This window comes from Crocodylus siamensis, chromosome 9 (assembly GCF_052110815.1).
Source record: "Crocodylus siamensis isolate JL-2025a chromosome 9, ASM5211081v1, whole genome shotgun sequence".
Taxonomy (NCBI): domain Eukaryota; kingdom Metazoa; phylum Chordata; order Crocodylia; family Crocodylidae; genus Crocodylus; species Crocodylus siamensis.
In genome coordinates this window covers 6,349,496-6,368,226 of record NC_143403.1, presented here as the reverse complement: position 1 = coordinate 6,368,226, position 18,731 = coordinate 6,349,496, and the positions used below count along the sequence as shown (strand labels likewise).

At 41.9% G+C, this 18,731-nt stretch overlaps 1 protein-coding gene across 1 annotated transcript in view; it reads left to right on the top strand.

Annotated features, from left to right (window-relative positions):
- Positions 1-18,731, top strand: part of CDH13 (cadherin 13) — a 751,386-nt gene that overhangs the window by 526,233 nt on the left and 206,422 nt on the right. Inside the window, exon 7 of the mRNA XM_090062749.1 lies at positions 4,137-4,315. Coding sequence (XP_089918875.1) covers positions 4,137-4,315 — 179 coding nt within the window. The remainder of the gene's footprint in view (positions 1-4,136; positions 4,316-18,731) is intronic.

Here is an 18,731-nt window from a genome sequence, read left to right as displayed (position 1 = left end):
GTGATTTGGCTGGAGTAAACTAATTGACTCCACTATAGGATAGTGCTGCCAGACACAAGTTTTATAATTTACTCCGCTCCATGGCATGTGTAGATGGTGACTGGGGCACGAGGGTGCGTCAGTGTGGGGGCTGCTTGCCAGCTAGCCCAACACTGAAACACCTTCATGCCCCAGATAGTCCCTCTCAGCTTGTTGAGCCAGGTCGGAGCCGCCCTGGAGTGGCAGGCTGACCCTGGGGCCCCCTGCCAGCCAGGGCTGCTCTTTCCTGGTTCAGTATGCTGCAATCCTGAGCGCAGCTGCAAATGTGGCACCTGGGAACAATAAACTCCAGTGTGAACTGCACTGGAGTTTATTCAACCACGTTAAATTGCATGTGTATGCGTGTAAGGGCCCTGTATGTGTGTAGGTTGTATCTGTGTTGGTCTAAGGACATAAGCAGACAAGGTTCTTTGGGTGAATCTGATATCTTTTATAAGACCAACTTCAATAGTTGGGGAAAAAAAATTTTAACAAGCTTTTGAGTTTAAAAACCCTTTGTCAGGCTGAGGAAGCCTCTACAGTTGGTATGTGCGCTTCCTGGATGGAATGAATAGTAAAGAAGGCAGTGTGTGGGTATGAAGAAGTGATAAATATAGTAACATTTTACAGATAGTGATCCTGAAGTCATATCAGTTATCGCTGAACTTTAGAAAACCCCATGCATTTGGCTAATTTTCAACTTTTTTATGCAGACACTTAGAAGCAGTAACTTATGCTTAAATAGCACAGTGATGGCAATGGAATATGAATGTCTTGGGTTCCTTAGAAATAACTAAGGTAGAAACAAAACATCTTGGTTCTCTGCAGCTTTTTACCATCCATATCGGTGCAAAAAAATGTCAAATGCTGGCATCAAGATTTGGTAGAATTTTACGCTCACTTTCCATGGTGGAAGTGACTGCGTGATGTATTGTTTCCCTGCATGCTTGTTAAGATGAGGCATAGCAATCAGCAGTATTCACAAGAAATCTTAAGAGAACCATAGCTACTAGGACCTGCTTCATCACTGTATCACATCAATTTTATGCCAGTGTAATTGGAAATCTGGGGAGCTGTACTAGTGCTAAACTGGTGTGATAGAGCTTTGACAATTCTGCAGGCTGGGAGTTTCAAAAGAGCCTTTGTGAAGTATGAGCCCAGATGCCAATGAATCTCAGTGGGCTCCTAATTCCTTTGGGTTCCTTTGAAGCACTCCTCCTTAATGGCTATTTATTTCTCTTGAATTTTTGTTGCTTGGGTGGTCTTTATGGCACATTCTCTCTAAGAGGAATAATAAGCCACCCATTTTGGAGTATAAAACCTAAAAACCTGCACAATCTATTTTAAGGTCTCTCTGCTTAGGAAATGAGAATGCCTTTTTGTTCTTCTGAGCAGAAAGTGACAATATTTTCCTTTTTCACTGAAGAAGTTGTGAACAAAGTGGGTGAAATATCAAGGCTAGGATCATTTTGTAGTATTGGAAAACATGGCAAAGCATCCAGTGGTAAGCTTCTTTTTGAGCTGTCTGACCTTTAATCACTGGTGAATAAAACCAACATGCTGTCAGATCTCTGTTATATTTCTCAAGGGGGTAACTCTGCCTGAAGTAGCAATGAAGCAAAACCTTTGAGAGCTTATATTCAAGGTCACTACAGCAAGAGGCATCACTTTGAGCTCTGAGAAAAAAAAACAAAACACAACAACAAAAGGGAAGGGTAAAAAGGCATTTCTGACCCAGTCGGTAGTTGCTTGTTGAACAGAATTCTAGGCTATTGTTATATCCTCTGACAAATGAAGCTGCCTCGAAACTTTTAGACAATACCCCATTGCTATTTGATTGTTAAGTGTTCATTGTGACTTCAGCTATCCTTGAAGAACATTTGTTTTTTTTTCATTGCTAAGACACGGGGAAATTCGTGGGGCAGAAATGACATGCATTACACGTATACATCAGCTTCAGTCCTATCTTGTTACGCACATGTAGTTAAACTCCATTGGTGCAGGGCTTGTTTGCATGACCACGCTTCCCCAGCGTCACTGAAAGTCTGATTTTAAACTCATTTAGTTATGTCAGTGCAAAAGGCTCTGTGGACATCATGATAAGGATAGCTCCTTCGGGCATACAAACCTTTTATATAATGTAAAGTGTTATATTTCAAGCAAGTTTCAACTTAATGAGCTTTAAAGTAGCTCCCCCCTATCTAAGCTTAGACCAGAATGGCAGAAGAAAGGGTTAGCTATTGCATAAGAACTGAAATCTGAGAAGGAAGGTTTATAATAGGCTTTGAGGTTGCAGTTCAGACATGAGATGATTTGGTTTTCCATTTTAAGCCATTTAAACTCAAATTACAGAGTTGATTGACTTTGGTAAATTGTTTTAGTTGGGATTTATAAGCCAAAGGACAGCCACCCTTTCCGACTCGCCTCCTAGAGCTTATGTAAGGATTGATAATATTTTTTAAATTAATCTGATGATTTCACTTCCTTCCAATCCTGAGATAATTTGTTTGATGCTTTGATTTGATTCTGATTGGGTAGTATTTTATTCTCTGGTTAGTTCAGAATCCTCACAAAAGCTAAGTTATGAGTAATAAGCTTTCTCCATTTAATTTCAGTTGGACAGTTTTAATAACATGGAAAAATAAAATTGAAACCAAATTGAATTGATTCACTAAGTAACATGGGTCCAGAAACTTTGAAGACCTGGGTTGAATAACTGGACAGCTTAAGTGCTTGACTACTTTCCCCTGTGTTTCCCACAATGCTTTGTGTGAAGTAAATGTGCAATTTGGTAGCAATGAGTAGAACTTTACACTGATTTCACATAGGGGAAAGGACTGCACAGCATATTATTTCTATGGAAGGCTTTTATGATAATACTTAGCAATTATCAGCGTTCACAAGAAAGGCTAGAGAACCACAGCTAGGATATAACGGTATATTCTAGGTAGACAGGTACTGAGAACAAGTTCCTCATGCTAAGGACAATTTGGGAGTAGAAGTATTTTAATCATGAGGCTGATATGGTAAATTTAGGATGTTGACATTGAGATTAGAAAAGTACATGAATTCTATATAGCAGAGCAGTTAGTCACCCTAGGGTGCCCTGAGAGCCTTTCAGGGGTGCCTCAGGGTGCCAAGCAATGTTAGCACTTTTAGGAGATAAATCTGGAGATTTCAAACAGGAATCCTTAGCTTTAAACACATTCTGATTTGTTGTGGTCTTTCTAAGTTCTTTGCAATAGGGAGATTGCTCTAGCATTCTTCTGTCATCTAAAAACAAGTGACAACTAAGAGCTGGCATTTTCTGAAGGGTACATGGGTCTACCAAGGGGTGTCTCTGAGTCTAAAAAGGATTACCACTGTAGTAGAGTCTTTCTTACTTATCAGGAGCTGTTTGGTTAGAAGGTGCCTGACATCCAACCAACCCCTCAAATGTATGACCCTTTAAGGCAAAAATAAGTGTGTACCTGTATGCCAATATCATCTATGTTTGGTATAGTATCCTGGGTTGTTGGCTGTAGCTGTCTTAGGACATGGGCAGACAGGGTCCTTTGGGTAGATGTAGTATCTTGTGTTAAACTAACTAAATAGTTGGAAAAATTGTTCGTTGCAAGCTTACAGGCACAAACCCCTTTCTTTTGGCATAGGAAGCACCAAGAAACTTTCCCTGTGCTTGAAGAAAGGCTTGCGTGCCTGAAAGCTTGCAAAGAACAATTTTTCCAACTATTTAGTTGGTCTAATAAAACATCACATCCACCCAAGGAACCTTGTCTGCTTATGGTATCCTCTAAATTTACACTCAAACCATAACTATACACATTATTTTACTGGACTCCTTGCATAAGTACCATTGATGTGACTAGCAGTAAATCATAGTTTGGACTAGATACATTTGCCTTTTGTAGGGCAGAGATGCACAACTTCTGTTGCCAGTCTCACAACACAAGCGGTAACAGGAAGAAAAATGGACATGCTAAATACCAGATAAAAATCTTGTTGGTTTCCCTGAGCTGATGCTGGCTTACAGCCAGCAGTTCTCACATATGGAAATAGAGGTGTCACATCATTGATGTGATTAACCCTATTATATTATGTTTGTCCCCCTCCTTTTTTAGGAACTATCGTGATGCGCATGACAGCCTTCGATGCTGATGACCCTTCCACAGATAATGCTCTATTGAGGTACAATATCCTTAAACAGACCCCCGACAAGCCTTCTCCAAACATGTTCTACATTGATCCAGAGAAAGGAGACATTGTGACAGTGGTTTCACCTACGTTGTTGGACCGTGAGGTAAGTGAACGCTTTATCATTTCAAAGCGTATGCCTTGTCCATCCATTCTTCTGTCATCAACGAAGCACATGAGCATCCATTTTTATGATACGTTTCTGTTGCATTAATGGAAGTTGACATTATCGAAAAATTTACTGATGTGGAAATTTGCTCAATGAAGTTTGATATTACATATCACTTTTCTGACTTATGCATTAGGGTTTAGATACCATTCTCATCATGTGTGCATCAGGCAGTCCAGCAATTGTAGATGTTGCTTTTGGATGTGGTAGAATTTCCTCTTGCATAATAAAGGACAAAACAATTCACAAAAATACACCAGCATTTAGAATTTAAAGCTCTAAGTTATCCATGGGTTATTTTTTCTTATCCGGTCTTTTATGAAATTATGGCGGGGGGGGAGAGATGGGATGGCCTTTTTAAAAGCCGTCCTATCTTGCTGGATGAATTTCATGAAGGAATACTTAATTCCTATCATCAAAAACCAAATGCCACCTCTTCCTGCCATAGAAAAGTAATTTGAAAGGGCCAGATGGGCTGTTTGGTTTTGTTTCATAAGGTGAGCAATTAGGATACATTATTTTTGGACTTTTGTTGCTGTCCTTTAACATTTTGAAAGCTCAAATTCCTCCAACAACTATATCGAGTGACATTCAGAGTAGTTCTATTCAATCCATTTTTAACGCTGTGGTCCATTATTAACAGAAGCAAAAGCTAATAGATAAGTATCAGCTTCCCTCTATAAGCAGAGGGCCTCAGGTTCCCAACCTTTCCACCATTTTCTGAAGTCCATTTAGGCATTTTTATTCCTAGTGGGTAAACAACCCCAAGATAAAAACAATTTACTGGAAACTGGAAAATCGATGGAAGAAATGAACAATCCTTCCTTGCCTGGTATGTTCCTAAGGTCACTGGTGATACGTGAAATAATAATGCTATTTACATACAAGGAATCTGTTCAAGATCAAACGAGATTTCTGCTGCTCACCATATCCGGTGGCAGGGTTTGAACTCCCTGTGATTTCCTAATGATATTTGATTCGATATCTTTGTCTGGAAGGTATCATAATACAATCGCAGTGGAGATTTTTGTCGTTGCTGTATATAGTGACTGTTTTAATAAGCAAGTGGGACCGATACAAAACTTTTATGCTGTAATAGTGTTATCTGCGTTTCATTATTCAAACTTGAATAGTACATATTAACTTCAACACAAAGTTAACAGTTATCTGTATTCAGGTTTCGACATAACATTGAATATTCAGGACACAGGCTGATCAATCTTCTGTAGCCTTCTTTCCTGAAGGTCGGTGGTCTCTGACGGTTACCATTATATGAATAATTTTGAATGAGCCAGGGCTATGCCCATATATTTTTCCTGCTTACAAAGCCAAATCACAGTAAAAGAAATTTCTATCCCTTTGGAGCATTACAGCCAAGGCACTCTTGGTTTTTTTCAGTCCAAATCCTCTTTCCTGCTTAATGCCAAGGTATTTCCATGCCACTTTCTCCCAGGAAGAACCTTCTAGGATGCTGGTGAAGTAGTGGATAAGAGTCAGTCCTGTTTTTCACTCCCTAGTTGATATAAGTTGCAGTGGTTTTTGTATTGCTTACTTGTATTGCTGTATTTTGTATGAGCCATTATTATAGATCAGGACACCTTTGAACTCGATGTTACAAACAGAGCACAAAAAGATAGCCCATGTTTCCAAGGGACAAAACAAAGAGATAGAAACAGGCCGATGGCTGGGGAGGAGAAGGCAGTCTTGGGTTAGCAGAATGGTCAGAGGTCTCAACCCACTGGTAACCCAACTCCCTTTAAGACTGTTATGGGCACAACGGCAACAAAAAAAAAATGTTCCGAGAGAAGTTTTGAAGGTGGCCAATGAGTGAGCTCCCTGCATACAGGGAACATAATGGCTGCAAAACAGTCCCTATGATGATTTTGGGGGTCAGGTGCCCTTTCCAAAAAATATGGGTGCTGAGGGATAGGGTTTGCAGGTGAGTTGCTCAGAGCTGGAGATGCACTCAGAATTTGCAGGGGGAGACCCTGCAAGGAAGCTTCCTGTTGAAACTGGTATGTGATGTCCCAAGGTTGAAAACCCCCCACATTTCAGGAGAACTATGAAATAACACAAAGGAGCCAATTGTTTCTTAGAAACCTAACCTGAAAACACAACCTAGCTGCTGTGCCAAAGCTTTAGTTACAAGAAGCCCAACAGAGAGTTGATATGCATCCTTCTCTTTTCTTTTTTTTTTTAATTGCATATTTCCTCATCTGAAACACAAAGCACAATTACCAATCAATAGGGAATATTCTCAGTTGCTCTGTGTGTGTTTGTGTGTTGAAAAACGTGTTAGTCCCAGAAAGCAACTGAGGAAACAGTAGTTGAATTTAAGGTAAAAATATGAGAAGGCTGAGGTGGGAGTCAAAAAAAAAAAAAAAAAGGCTAGTTCTCATTATTCAAATGTGTATTCTCTGGAAGTTGATATAAACTGTTTTAAAGCAACTGTGTTAAAGCACTGATCAAAGTTACTCCATGTTTTCCAGCTCTTTTATTAATTTTAGCCATTGCTTAGATGTATATGCTTATGGGAAGCCTTCCAGTTGACTTAAGCTAAATTGACAGAATGTAAATTGCTAATTTTTTATTTTAAGTTTAGTTTCTTTCATGTTTGTGTATCATAGAGAACAGGAAGCTGAGGATATTGCCCAAGGGGGGATATGGAGATGTAGAGGTACAAGGCATCTGGCAGTTTTTGATTTCCCTTTTGAACATAAGCAGTAACCCATATTATTTTTTCATGCTTCTACATTTTAAGAGGAGCTGCTGTGAGACAGCACTGGGAATTCTTGTTCCTAGGCAGAGATTCAAGATCCAGGTATTCACCCTAAAATGAAACAAAGTCAAGCAGGGTGGAGAGCTCAGCTTTATAGCTGAGTAAACGTATCTGGGTGAATGATAGACTCACAATGGAAGGGCAAATTATTATGTTAATATGCATTTCAAGGAGATAAATATTAATAAATCCTGTTGGCTGGTAATTACTCCAAAAAATAGAAAGAAAGTTTTAAAAGGGGCACTTAAGTGTTTGTTTTTGTTTTTTTTAAATATTTCTGATCAGCTACCAGCTCAACCCAGAAAAGAGTGTTTTTTGTTGTTGTCCGTGCACGCTCTGCTCTAAATGCAGGCTAGTTCAGGTAATGTTCTAAAACTTTTAGAAAGCTGTCATTAAAAATCAGGCAGTTTTGAGACTTTCCATTAACTGGGATTGTGAATGAAGGAAGGCCAAAAGGAAAGCCAAGTATTCTTCTTGCCTGGAGGTGATTCCAGAGCTACTCCGTGAATCAGTTAACAGGAAGATTTTGTGCATTTACAATAATCAACCTCTCTTTTGTTGTCAAGTGTCCAGAAATTGCAATGCTCCTATTCTTTGGTATCTGGAGGTAAGAGGTTTGATGCTGCTCTGAGCTTCGGTGTCCTATACTAATGTTCTTTTTCCAGAGCTCCAGGCTGTACGTAATTTCACGTTCAGTCTTCACAGTGCAAGAGTGATATTATTATAGTATCGAACAGTATTGTTGGTTTGTGTTTGAGGGTCAAGCCTAATTCCCTTGAAAGCTGATTGGACTTTTCTACTTGGACTTCAGTACGAGACGGATTGTAGAGCTGAGCTTAGCTTTGGGTGGTGATTCGATTTGGAGGAGATTCGGCCCAATTCAGTGGCCAAATCCCCGAATCTGAATCAATTCAGGGGACCAATTTAAAGGTCTGAATCAATTCAAAGCTCTCCAAATCTTCAGAAAATATTCAGAGAGCTTTGATGGTTCAGGAAGTCCCCAGTGGCTGCAGCAGGGAGCTGCAGCCATCTTCCCGCTGGTAAGTACTTGGGTGGGGGAAAAGGGGCTGGGGGTTGGGGACCATGGCGGGAATCAAATTGGGACAGTGATTCAAATCACTGAATCGAATCACTGTTCCCCAAATCGGCTGAATTCAAATCCGGAGCAAATACTAGCTGCATCACAGAGGCCTAATGGATTGTGCTCTTAGTTAATTTGTTTAACGCTGTTTCTCAGTGAATATGTATGAACTTCAGGGGAGTTCTAGCCCAGGAAGTAGGGGCATCTGGACTGAAGGTCTCGGTGTAGACCTGTTTCCATAGTACACCTCCATATGCAAAAGTAATAAATGGGAAAAGATATTTTTCAGCTGTCAGAAAAAAAGTACAATGTGTATTTTGCATTAAGCTCATCTGGCAACCCACTGAGCACTTTCAACTCTCATCATTTTCTGGAGAGGGACTTTAGAAGAATGGTTTAGCAACTTTCAGGATGATTGTGGCTCAAGTCTATCAGCACGTGTTTTATTTATGTATTTTTAAGATTCAAGCTGGCTTCCAAAACTGGCATGCTCCTTAGAGTTTGCAGCAAAACTCCAATAATTTACAGAAGAATATCCATTTTCATTTTAAGAAGGCATGTAAGGACATATTATTGAAGATTTATGTGCATTTTTTTTCTTGAGGGAGTTAAGCATCCTTGAATATGTCGGAGATGAAGATTGAAGAGTGCTAGGGGGCAAATTATTTCCCCAAACATCCATTGGAGAATTCATTTTGATTCATAGATTCAGAGCAGAAAGACACCCTGTACCAAAAGCGCACGGTGTAAATGACCCAAAATAGAACACAGCAACGTGTTCCACCTGTAAAAAAAAAAAAAAAAAAAAAAAAAGCAAGATTCTGATCTTGTGTAAATTGTCTGAAGTTTTGTATTTTGGGGGAAAAGAAAAGGCTGTTTCAGCATGACACATTGGTGCAGTGAGTGAGAAATAATGTTTCATATGTGCATAGTGGAAAAGGCAGCTGCATTCCTAGGGACTCAGGTTTCTTTTAAACTCTTGACATAAAACTAATAATTTTTCATCTATTTCCAGCTATGCTATTTTGCAAGTGGTACAGAATAGTTTGTCTGGTCTGAGGGTGTTATAGACAAAGCTAGTGCAAGCACTAGCACTATTCATCTGAAAGTTTGCTCCAATCCTAATTGTAGGTGATGGGCAATTTGTTTTTCTTTTTGCTAGGAGCCACTATGCTTAATTTAGAGTAGTGTGAAAAATAGTTTGACAGATCTACGACATACTCCACTGCAAGCAAGTACAGTATGTACAGAAAGGGATCTTGGAGTCATTATTGACTCCCAGATGAACATGGGCTGACAATGCGAGGTCACGGTTGGCAGGGCTAACCGCACCTTGTCCTGCATCCACAGGTGCATCTCAAGTAGAGCCAGGGAAGTGATCCTCCCCCTCTGTGCAATGGTGGTCAGGCCACAGCTGGAGTACTGCATCCACTTCTGTGCACCCCACTTCAGGAGGGATGTGGACAACGTTGAAAGGGTCCAGAGGAGGGCCACCCGCATGATCCGGGGACTACAGGGCAGACCCTACAGTGAAAGACTGCAGGACCTAAACCTGTTCAGGCTTCACAAGAGAAGGCTGAGGGGGGACCTGGTGACTGTCTATAAACTCACAAGGGGGGGACCAGAAGGGTTTAGGGGAGACACTGATTCCCCTCGCGCCCCCTGGCATGACAAGGAACAATGGACACAAGTTGTTGGAGAGGAGGTTTAGATCAGACATCCGCAAGAACTACTTCACAGTCAGGGCGGCTAGGATCTGGAACCAACTTCCAAGGGAAGTGGTGCTGGCTCCTACCCTGGGGGGCTTTAAGAAGAGGCTTGATGCCTACCTGGCTGGAATCATTTGAGTCCAGTCTTTTCTCCCGCCCAGGCGGGGGGTCGGACTTGAAGATCTACGTGGTCCCTTCCGACCCGACTGCTATGATTCTATGTACCCATGAAAGTGCATGAGACATACTGGGTCACGGTCAGTGGTGGTGCTTTTCCTGCACTCCCTGTTTCCCTTCCAGGCTGCCTCAGCCAGGCACAACATAAATGCCACCTAAGTTTTTAGCCATACTGACCTAATACTATGGAAGCTGCATCTGATCTGTGTTACTTCACCCCAGTCCCTCACTTTGTACCTGCTACGTGGGAGCTGAAGGATGTATACCACAAGCGAGCATAAATCTGGGGTGGTGTTTGCTTGCCGAGTTGCTGTTTATATTGACTCCGTGATCAGTCACCATGTCACAAAATGTTGGATGCCTAAAATTGCATAAACATGGGATGATGAATAACGGCTAATGAATACGGTTGCCTTTGCATGTGTCAATGCATGTTCTTGTAGGGAACGACTATGTGCCAAGAATTTGTGTAAACACCAGCCCACCCTGCATAGTCTCATATCCCAAGTCACAGACGTATACTTGGAAAGAACGAGCATTTGGATGGATATTCACAGAGGTGGTTTTTTGTCGTGTTCAACCAGCGCTGGTTCTGACAGGGAATCGTTTTGTTCTTTGTAGATAGGACTTTGACATTCTGAAGGCAAGAACACAAAATAAAAGCATTTCCCTTATTTTATTGTCCACTTCTGCAAGTGGACGCTATCCTCCTTGTTGTTCTTCCGCTTTTTTGGCACCATGCATCTTTAAGCAGTCAATACACTTATTACTTACTCGATCTAAATGCAAATGTTGAACCAACAGTGCACTCTCATTTTTAATGAAAAGATATTAATCTTTTTGGCAAATGTAGTTCACATTTGATCTCCATATTATACTCTGAAATATTCATATTTACAGTGGTTGTAGGAAAAACCTACAACATCTTGAAGTATATTGCCTCTGAATTAGAATAATTGTCTCGTTTTGTCTTGTCTATCAAATACTGTTATGCAACCTTTTTCATATACAAGGTAGTAAATAGAGTAGCTGGAGCTTATTTCCTAAGGCAATATAGTGGTACCTCTGTAAGTCTCCATTCGTTTATAATAGTCAAAAGATCTCCACAGAGCATTCACTTAATTCCCTTAGCTAATACTGGGCATGTTTCTTGCATTATGGGTTTCCTGGTATTTTTAAATATCTCAAGAGATAGACCTACCATCATTCTTCTTGAAATATTTTTCCTCAATCTACTAGCTCTCTAGTTTCAGGAAACTTTCTTAGCGCTTAGTCTAGTTTGACCTTCTTAAAGAATTCCACATTATTCTTGATGTTTATATCCTCAGATACGTTGGCAGCAATTATAATACCTCTTTTCATACATCACTTAGTTATATTATTTTTATATTAGATTCTTGATTTAGTATTTTCTAGTATTTAAATCAAAGAGTAGGATTTTGAGGATCTAGATTGTGGTTCTGGATCTGTCAGGGCCCCTAAGCCGCCTACCCCATGTCCAGCATATGCTGGGCAAACCCCAGCCCGAGCTCCCTCTCCCTCCCTTCTCCCTCCTCCCATCGTGCAGACAGCACTGGGACAGGGCTGAGTTACATAAGCCCAGCCCCAATCCGACAGAAGTTAATGAAGGCACTCCACTTGGGAGCACTTTCATTTGAACCCTCAAGTAATGAGAGTTAATTTGTCACACAATTGGGCACTGTTTGCAATTTTTATTTTTTTTGTCTTGATTGAGGGGGAAATTATCAAATTTTTTTCCTGTGATGGGAAAACCATTTTCTGATCACCCCTACTTGGGTGATATTTAATCTAATATCTGTAAATTTCTCATGTAGAAGTTGCTGTAAAAGCTGCAAGAAGAAGAATAATATACCATTATATATTATAGTAATGCTGTTGTTACAATATGTATTAGTTCCTGTTAATGGAAATATCACATTGTATAAAAACAGAAGTTAAACCTGGTTTTAAAAAATTTGAAAGCCCAAATAAGTTCATACTCTCTTTCCGTTATATATATTAAAGCCCAAATACTACATTTAGAATTGGGGCAGAAGGGTTCACAGTTCTGCACAGAGTCCTGCTTAATTGGTTTTTGCTGATTTTAAAAAAATTCTAAAATGTAACTGATTGCAAAAATCATAATAGTTGGACACAATGCTATATATCAGATAAAAAGGTGATTGGGAGTGGGGGAAGTCTAGTTACAAAGGCAATTAATGTATGGTGGGAGAGACATAGCATAGGCAACAAATGGGGGGGCACATGCCCCCCCCGAGATTGGTCACTGTGGAAGCTGCCACTGGCTTCTGTGAGTGGCCATCACCCACACCTGCTCCCCCTTTGCTGTCAATGTGGCTGCGGGCAGTTGTCACTCAACACTGCCACCAGCAGCAGTGGGCAGTTCCCATTCACCACTCGCCGTCATGGTGCCCCCCCCCCCAAATCTTGGGAGGCACCAGTCGTTCAAGAGACGCATACTCCAAGTTTAGCATGTACACAAGGGCTTTCTAAAGTTAGAGCTTACAATAAGCTCTACAATAAGCAATGCAAAGGAAGCTACTTTACCATGTTCCCCCAGAAATCTCAGTCTGTTTGCCATTGTGCTTCTAGTGAGAAAGCTCATTAGCCCATGCTCATATTATAATAATAATACAAAGCATTCTGTGAGGTGTAGAAAAGTAAGCCTGATATGTCAAAACATCAGTAGTATCATTCAGCTGCAGAACAATAAGGGTTCCCATCACCAGAATGCTGCAGAAATTCTGCATAAAAAAAGGCAAAAAATGTCTAATTTGAATAAACACATGCTGGCAAAACTCTTCCAAACCATTCATTATGTTATTATTATCTTCTTTTTTTTTTTTTTTTTTTTTTTTAGTTTCAGGGACTTCAACAGGTAATTTCGTAGCCAGAGGGTGTTTTTAAAAAAGAGACTGACATTAGTAGGGAGTGAATTTTCTTTTCCATTAAAATCTTTGATGGATGAACTATATAACACACCAGGAGCCTCATAATCAGCTGTTTCATCTCAAGGACACTTGCTGTTTCTGGACAAAGCATACAGTATCAATATCATAAAACATATTCAATTTCTGAATGGATTTCCTGAAAAAAGATAATAACACCATGTCAGACTATAACAGCTGAGCAATATCCAACAGATGAGTGTATATACTTACCTATTTTTAAATTAGAAAGTTCTGCAAATGCTACACCCAGATTTTAGTCTGTAGCATGATTTGCACGTAACTGCTCCAGCATGGAGCCACTAAAAGAAATCATTGGATGACATAGAAAATTGTTGTTGACTACTATGACCCCTGTCTTGGGGGATGCTTGTACCCTCCCGGAGCTGGCATTGGGAGATGTGGTCACAGTGAATGGAGTGATCCAGGATGCTGGAGCAATTGGCATTTGGTATAAATGTATACTGACAACAGGGACAGGGGTGTATTAGGATATGGGCAGAGCAAACGGCTTCGTTGCAGTCCCATCACCAACCCAGGACACACTGTCTGTTTCTCAGCATCTAGCTGCTGACTGTGTTAAGTCTTATTTTTTGTAGTTCCTAACCCTATGGAAAGAAGGAGTAAAATCATTGTTCTCCACTCGCTCAGGCAGGAAGTGGCGTTTCGTCCCCAACTGATGGTCATGTTGCACAGCTGTAAATGGCTACACAGGCATTCGAGGCAGCGGAGAATCAGGCCTCATCTTTCTGAACATGCTACTTGCAGAATGAATTCCACGAGTTATCACTGAGCTAGTGTAAAACAAAAAAAAAATCCACTGCCTTGCTGCAAAACTTGCTGAGGCCTGAAAATAAAACAAAATTCTCAAAAGCCAGGGGGAGTTTCCTGCTTTAACAAGAGCCCTTCTATGTTTCTGCATGTGATGCTGATGCTGAAATAGACCTCTTTTGAGGGCCTGATTCATTTGCTTTCTACCTGCTGATCAATCTGGTACTGCCAGGGCAGGGAAAATAAGAGAGAGGTCTCTTTAGGAATTAAGGACACAATCTGAAAACAGGATGTAGGCTTGTAATGTCGGATTTAGATAGAAGTTGGGCACAAAATCCAAAACTGCTAACTCCCCCCTCCTCCACAAAAAAACTTCCCCCCCACTCCCAACTGCCCAGCTGTCACTTCACCTTGAAGGCATTTAAATTCCATAAGCGCTTGCTTTCTGAATTTCCTAAGGTGCCTAGAGGAGTACATCTGTACAAATGCCCCAGTCTTGACAACGGTGAGCAATGTTAAGCTTAAGCCCAAGCAGAACAGGATCTAGAAACTAGAAATTCTCCATGACTGGCTTGATCTGGGAGACATTTTTCAAACTTGCCGAACACGCTCTGACAGGATTGGGCTCTGGAGAAAGGACCGCCACTTTCTTTAAAAAGTTCTATAAGCAGCAACGGGTATGGGGGCGTGTTACGTTTCAATCAATCTAACCAGGGTGAGGTTGATCTAAATGCCCAACCATACAGCCCATACATGTAGAGGACTTAAATTACCCCCAGAATGGCAAGCCAAAACTAAGTTAGTTGGCCCAAGTAGGTGAACTAACTTAGATCGAGATCGGGTTAACCCAGTCTAAGAAAGAGTGAAGCTGATCTCGTGAATGCTTGTACACGTTCTCAGCACAGCCATGGGCCTCTCACCTCATCCCCAAGGCTATGATGTTCCCAACCCCCATCCAACCCTGACCAGGCTATTTTGAGCCCCTCAATTTGCCACTGACTGGGCCAGCCTCCCCCATGGGTGCATCAGCCCCAAGTCCTGCGAACACCCCCTCTCCATTGAGCCACCAGCCCTCCTCCCTGATACCACCTGCTCCTTCCCCGAGCCCAAGTTAATTAAACTGGTTTTTCCATATGGCTGTGGGGAGTGGGGAGCATCTTAGTGCCAATCCTAGTCTACATTCACGAGGCTTAAAGTAATGCACTCAAAGCGTGCAGGATTTCAGGTGCCAGTGGAAAGCGCAAAGAGAAACATGACTCTGGCTCACCTGGGACAGATCCCAAAATTGCTTCTGTCATTAATCCAGTGATTTTTTTTTCCCAATGTAAAACCTAGACACAGGGACTAGAACGCAGATCAGTCTGCTGTTATGGGAGTGCCTTAACCACAAAGCTGCAGAGCCACGCACCTTCTTGTGCTCCTGCTTTGCTCCAGTGAGTCTTGAATTATCTTTGGTACAATGGCACAGCTTCAACAGAAAGGGTAAGATTGTCCTGGCTCAAATATCCATTAGCCTGGTCATGGTTAGGCATGCTCCTAAGAGGTGGGAGATGGAGGTACAAATCCATCAGACAGATGAAAGATTGAACCAATGTCTCCCATTTCTTGGCTGACTGCTATATCTACTAAATGAATATTACCAGGACTGCCGTAGCACAAACTCCTCCTTTACCTCCAGCTGTGTTTTTAGAGCGAACCCTGCTTTCTTCTTTGAAAGCAATGGCTTTGAATAACAGAAAATAGGGCTGGAAGTGACCTTAGGAGGTCATTTCATGCAAGCCATAGGCATATTTAGGAGGAAGTTCAAGGCAGTTGATCCCAAGTGGAGGGAATTGCCTCCCTAGACCTCTGAGCAAAGTGCCTGAGGGGCAGGGTTTAAACAACCCCTCTTTCTCTTTTCGTTCACCCAGGCAGCCATCTCTTTTGCTCATTATGCCTCTGTGATATACAAGGAAGAAAAGAAAAGTACTTAGGTTTTTCTCTTAGTTCAGAGTAAGAGCTTCATACCATGTCATCAGCTGTCTCTGTTCTTTAGTTTTGTTAACGCATTAGTTCCATCTATCACAAACAGCAAGATACTGAGCAAGTGGCATAGCACCAAATGTCATCTTGTGACAATTAGAGCTTCTACAAGAGCTCACTTTCTTGGAGTGGTGTCACCAGAGCAATGGGGTTAATTTTCAAGCTACCCATTTGCTTAAGCTGCAGCAGTGGACATTAACTTGCTCCCTAACATGAGCTAAGGCTGGCTTTTTGGCAGGACTTACGTTTGTGGCAGACAGTTCACTGCTTCTCTAGGCATGTCACCTGTGCAAGTAACTCATGAGTTTCTCTGACACTGATGTATTGGAGAAAGATAAGCCCCAGTCATCTGCGAGGCACTGACAAAGAGCTGCTCTTAGCAAGATCGCAGCTGTCCATAGTCTCTTGAGTAGGGGCCAGTAACTGGGGCACTGTCTCTGTTGGTTACAGTTTCTTTATTAAAAATTGCATGAAATATTAGCTCCAGGGCTGGGCAAATAGTAAAATCTAACAAGAGAAATGGTGGTTTTAAAAAATATATATCAAGTGGCAAGAATAATCTCACCAAGAGTTCAAGTGGCAGATTTACAGCATAAACCTGCTAGTTGACTGCTGTTCTATTCCCTACTAGTGCACAGGACACAGGGTTTGTCATGGCTCGGCTAAATCAGGAGGCACTAGAAACTGGGAAAGCTGTGCTGAGACATGCACATCCTGCAGCTGGGCATATGGAGGTCAGGAATTTCATCTCGGGAGATCTGTACTTCATGGGTCTTTCAGTCTTTCTCTGAGAGGAGGAATACGGCCATACCAGCTGCTGGGCGAGAGGAGGCTTCTGTGCATCAATCTCAATAACCTCTGTGATCTGAAGGATGGATTGAGCGGCTTCTTTTTCTGCAGCCAATCTGCAGCTCTCAGACAGGCTATCTGCTGGGTAAGATGAACTTCCTCTTGCCGGGATGTTTAGAGTACAAAATCTGGACGACAGGAAAAGCCTAGGAAGTATGCTCAGACACCTGCTCCCAGTTACATCAGGCTGGCTTCAGCATACCTAAGGGCATGTGTACATGACACTTGAAAGCGGGCTAAATGCTTTTGCACCGCGTTAATGGTGTCGGTGTTTGCATGCCTCGGTGGTGTACTGTGCATTAATTCCAGCTATTGTAGGAAATTCAGCAGTGTAATGCACCTTAAATGACTTGAGTGCAGCAAACTAAAATTCCTGGGGGTGGAGCTGCCACTGCCATGGAGGGAAGCACCAGGCCCCCCACAGCCCAGGGACCGCTCTGCCTGCCGGCAGCTCACGCTCCCTTCCCCGCTGCCAGAGAGGCAGGTAAGTTCAGATGTGTGCACAACATGGGGGTTTTAAAGGGTCCTAAATTGAAGCAGTGTTTTAAAAAAACCTACCGCTTCAATTTAGGGCCACCATTTTGTCTACACACACCCTAAGGCAGCCAGTAGGTCCATAAAGAGTTTTGTGTGCTTCTAGGAGGAGCATTTAGCTTTATGGCACATAGAACTGGAAAAGGGTGATGCAGAGGACCAGATTCAAGTTGCCTCAGTCTGCGCATAACTAGGACTTAGGCAAGAGCTGGATGCCTAAGTCCAAGGGATGATACAAATTTGCATGGCATCAACACCCTAAGTGACCCTTAAGTGTCCAAATCCATTTTGTACCTCCAGTGTGGAATCCATATCTATCCCCGTGTTCACAATTGACTTGAACAGCCACTTGCACCCAACACTTCTATCTACTCCCCTTCATGATTCAGTGTGCTAACTGAAAGCTCAAGAACCCTATATACAACTCTGGAGTGACCCCAGCTGTGAGGTGGATAAAACCCCATGGCCAATTCACGCTGTCAGCAATAAACTCAGCCCTAAAACACTAGGGATGAGTGTGGTTAGTGCGAGCTCTGGGTTTAAACCCACTCAAGGAGAGGAGGGTCTAGAGTCCTAGTCTCCACCTCCTTGTTGAATAGCTCTGAACACTAACCTGTTGGGTGAAAGGCAGGCACCGCTCCTACAACCATGTGTTATGGATTATTTGCCTTCAAAAACACATCAGGCAGTCATCTCAGAAATAAAAGTAGGTTTTGTGACTTGGAAGTGAATGGAGACAGTTAACAAAGAATTCAGGACCCTTTCCTCCCTCTCATCTCCTACCTCCCACCCTGTTTCCTGCTGACCATTTCTTAGCATTTCCATGCTTTCAGAATTGCTTCTTCATGGCATGCCTCATTCCATGTATTGAGCAACTCTTAGGTATCCCCAAAGTCTTGACATTGACTTTAGGAAAATGCTTAATGCCTTACCCGTTCATTTTTTAACTCCTTCCTGGGGTAGGCAGTCTAAAGTTAAGCAGGACTGCACCTAAGTTGAGGGGCATGCTGTGACTACTAGAACTGTGTGCGCCTCAATCTTTGCAAAGTCTAATATTTATAAGGTAACATGAATGGATCTTCCTGTAAACACCGACAATGGATAGGTGGAAGATAGAACATTTTAATGCTTGTTGACCTGTCTGATTCAGTCCCTTGCCATACCACTATGAGACTCTCTACTGAAAATATGTTCAGGCTCTCCTTTTTCATTCTGAATGGTGGTAAAAGTCTAATCACGACTGCAAATTAATTTTATTCAGTGGAAGCCTCTATATTTAGTGAAAGCTACTCTGGAATTTTCCTTAATTACTCACCCACCCACTGCAAATGAAAACCAAATGTGAGGGAACAATGCCATGCACCACGGCTTCTGCTCCCAGATCTTTGTTCTGCGAGGAGATGACACAATCTGTGGATGCAGAAGGAGAACTCGCTGATTCTCCTGACAGAGTTGGCATGGA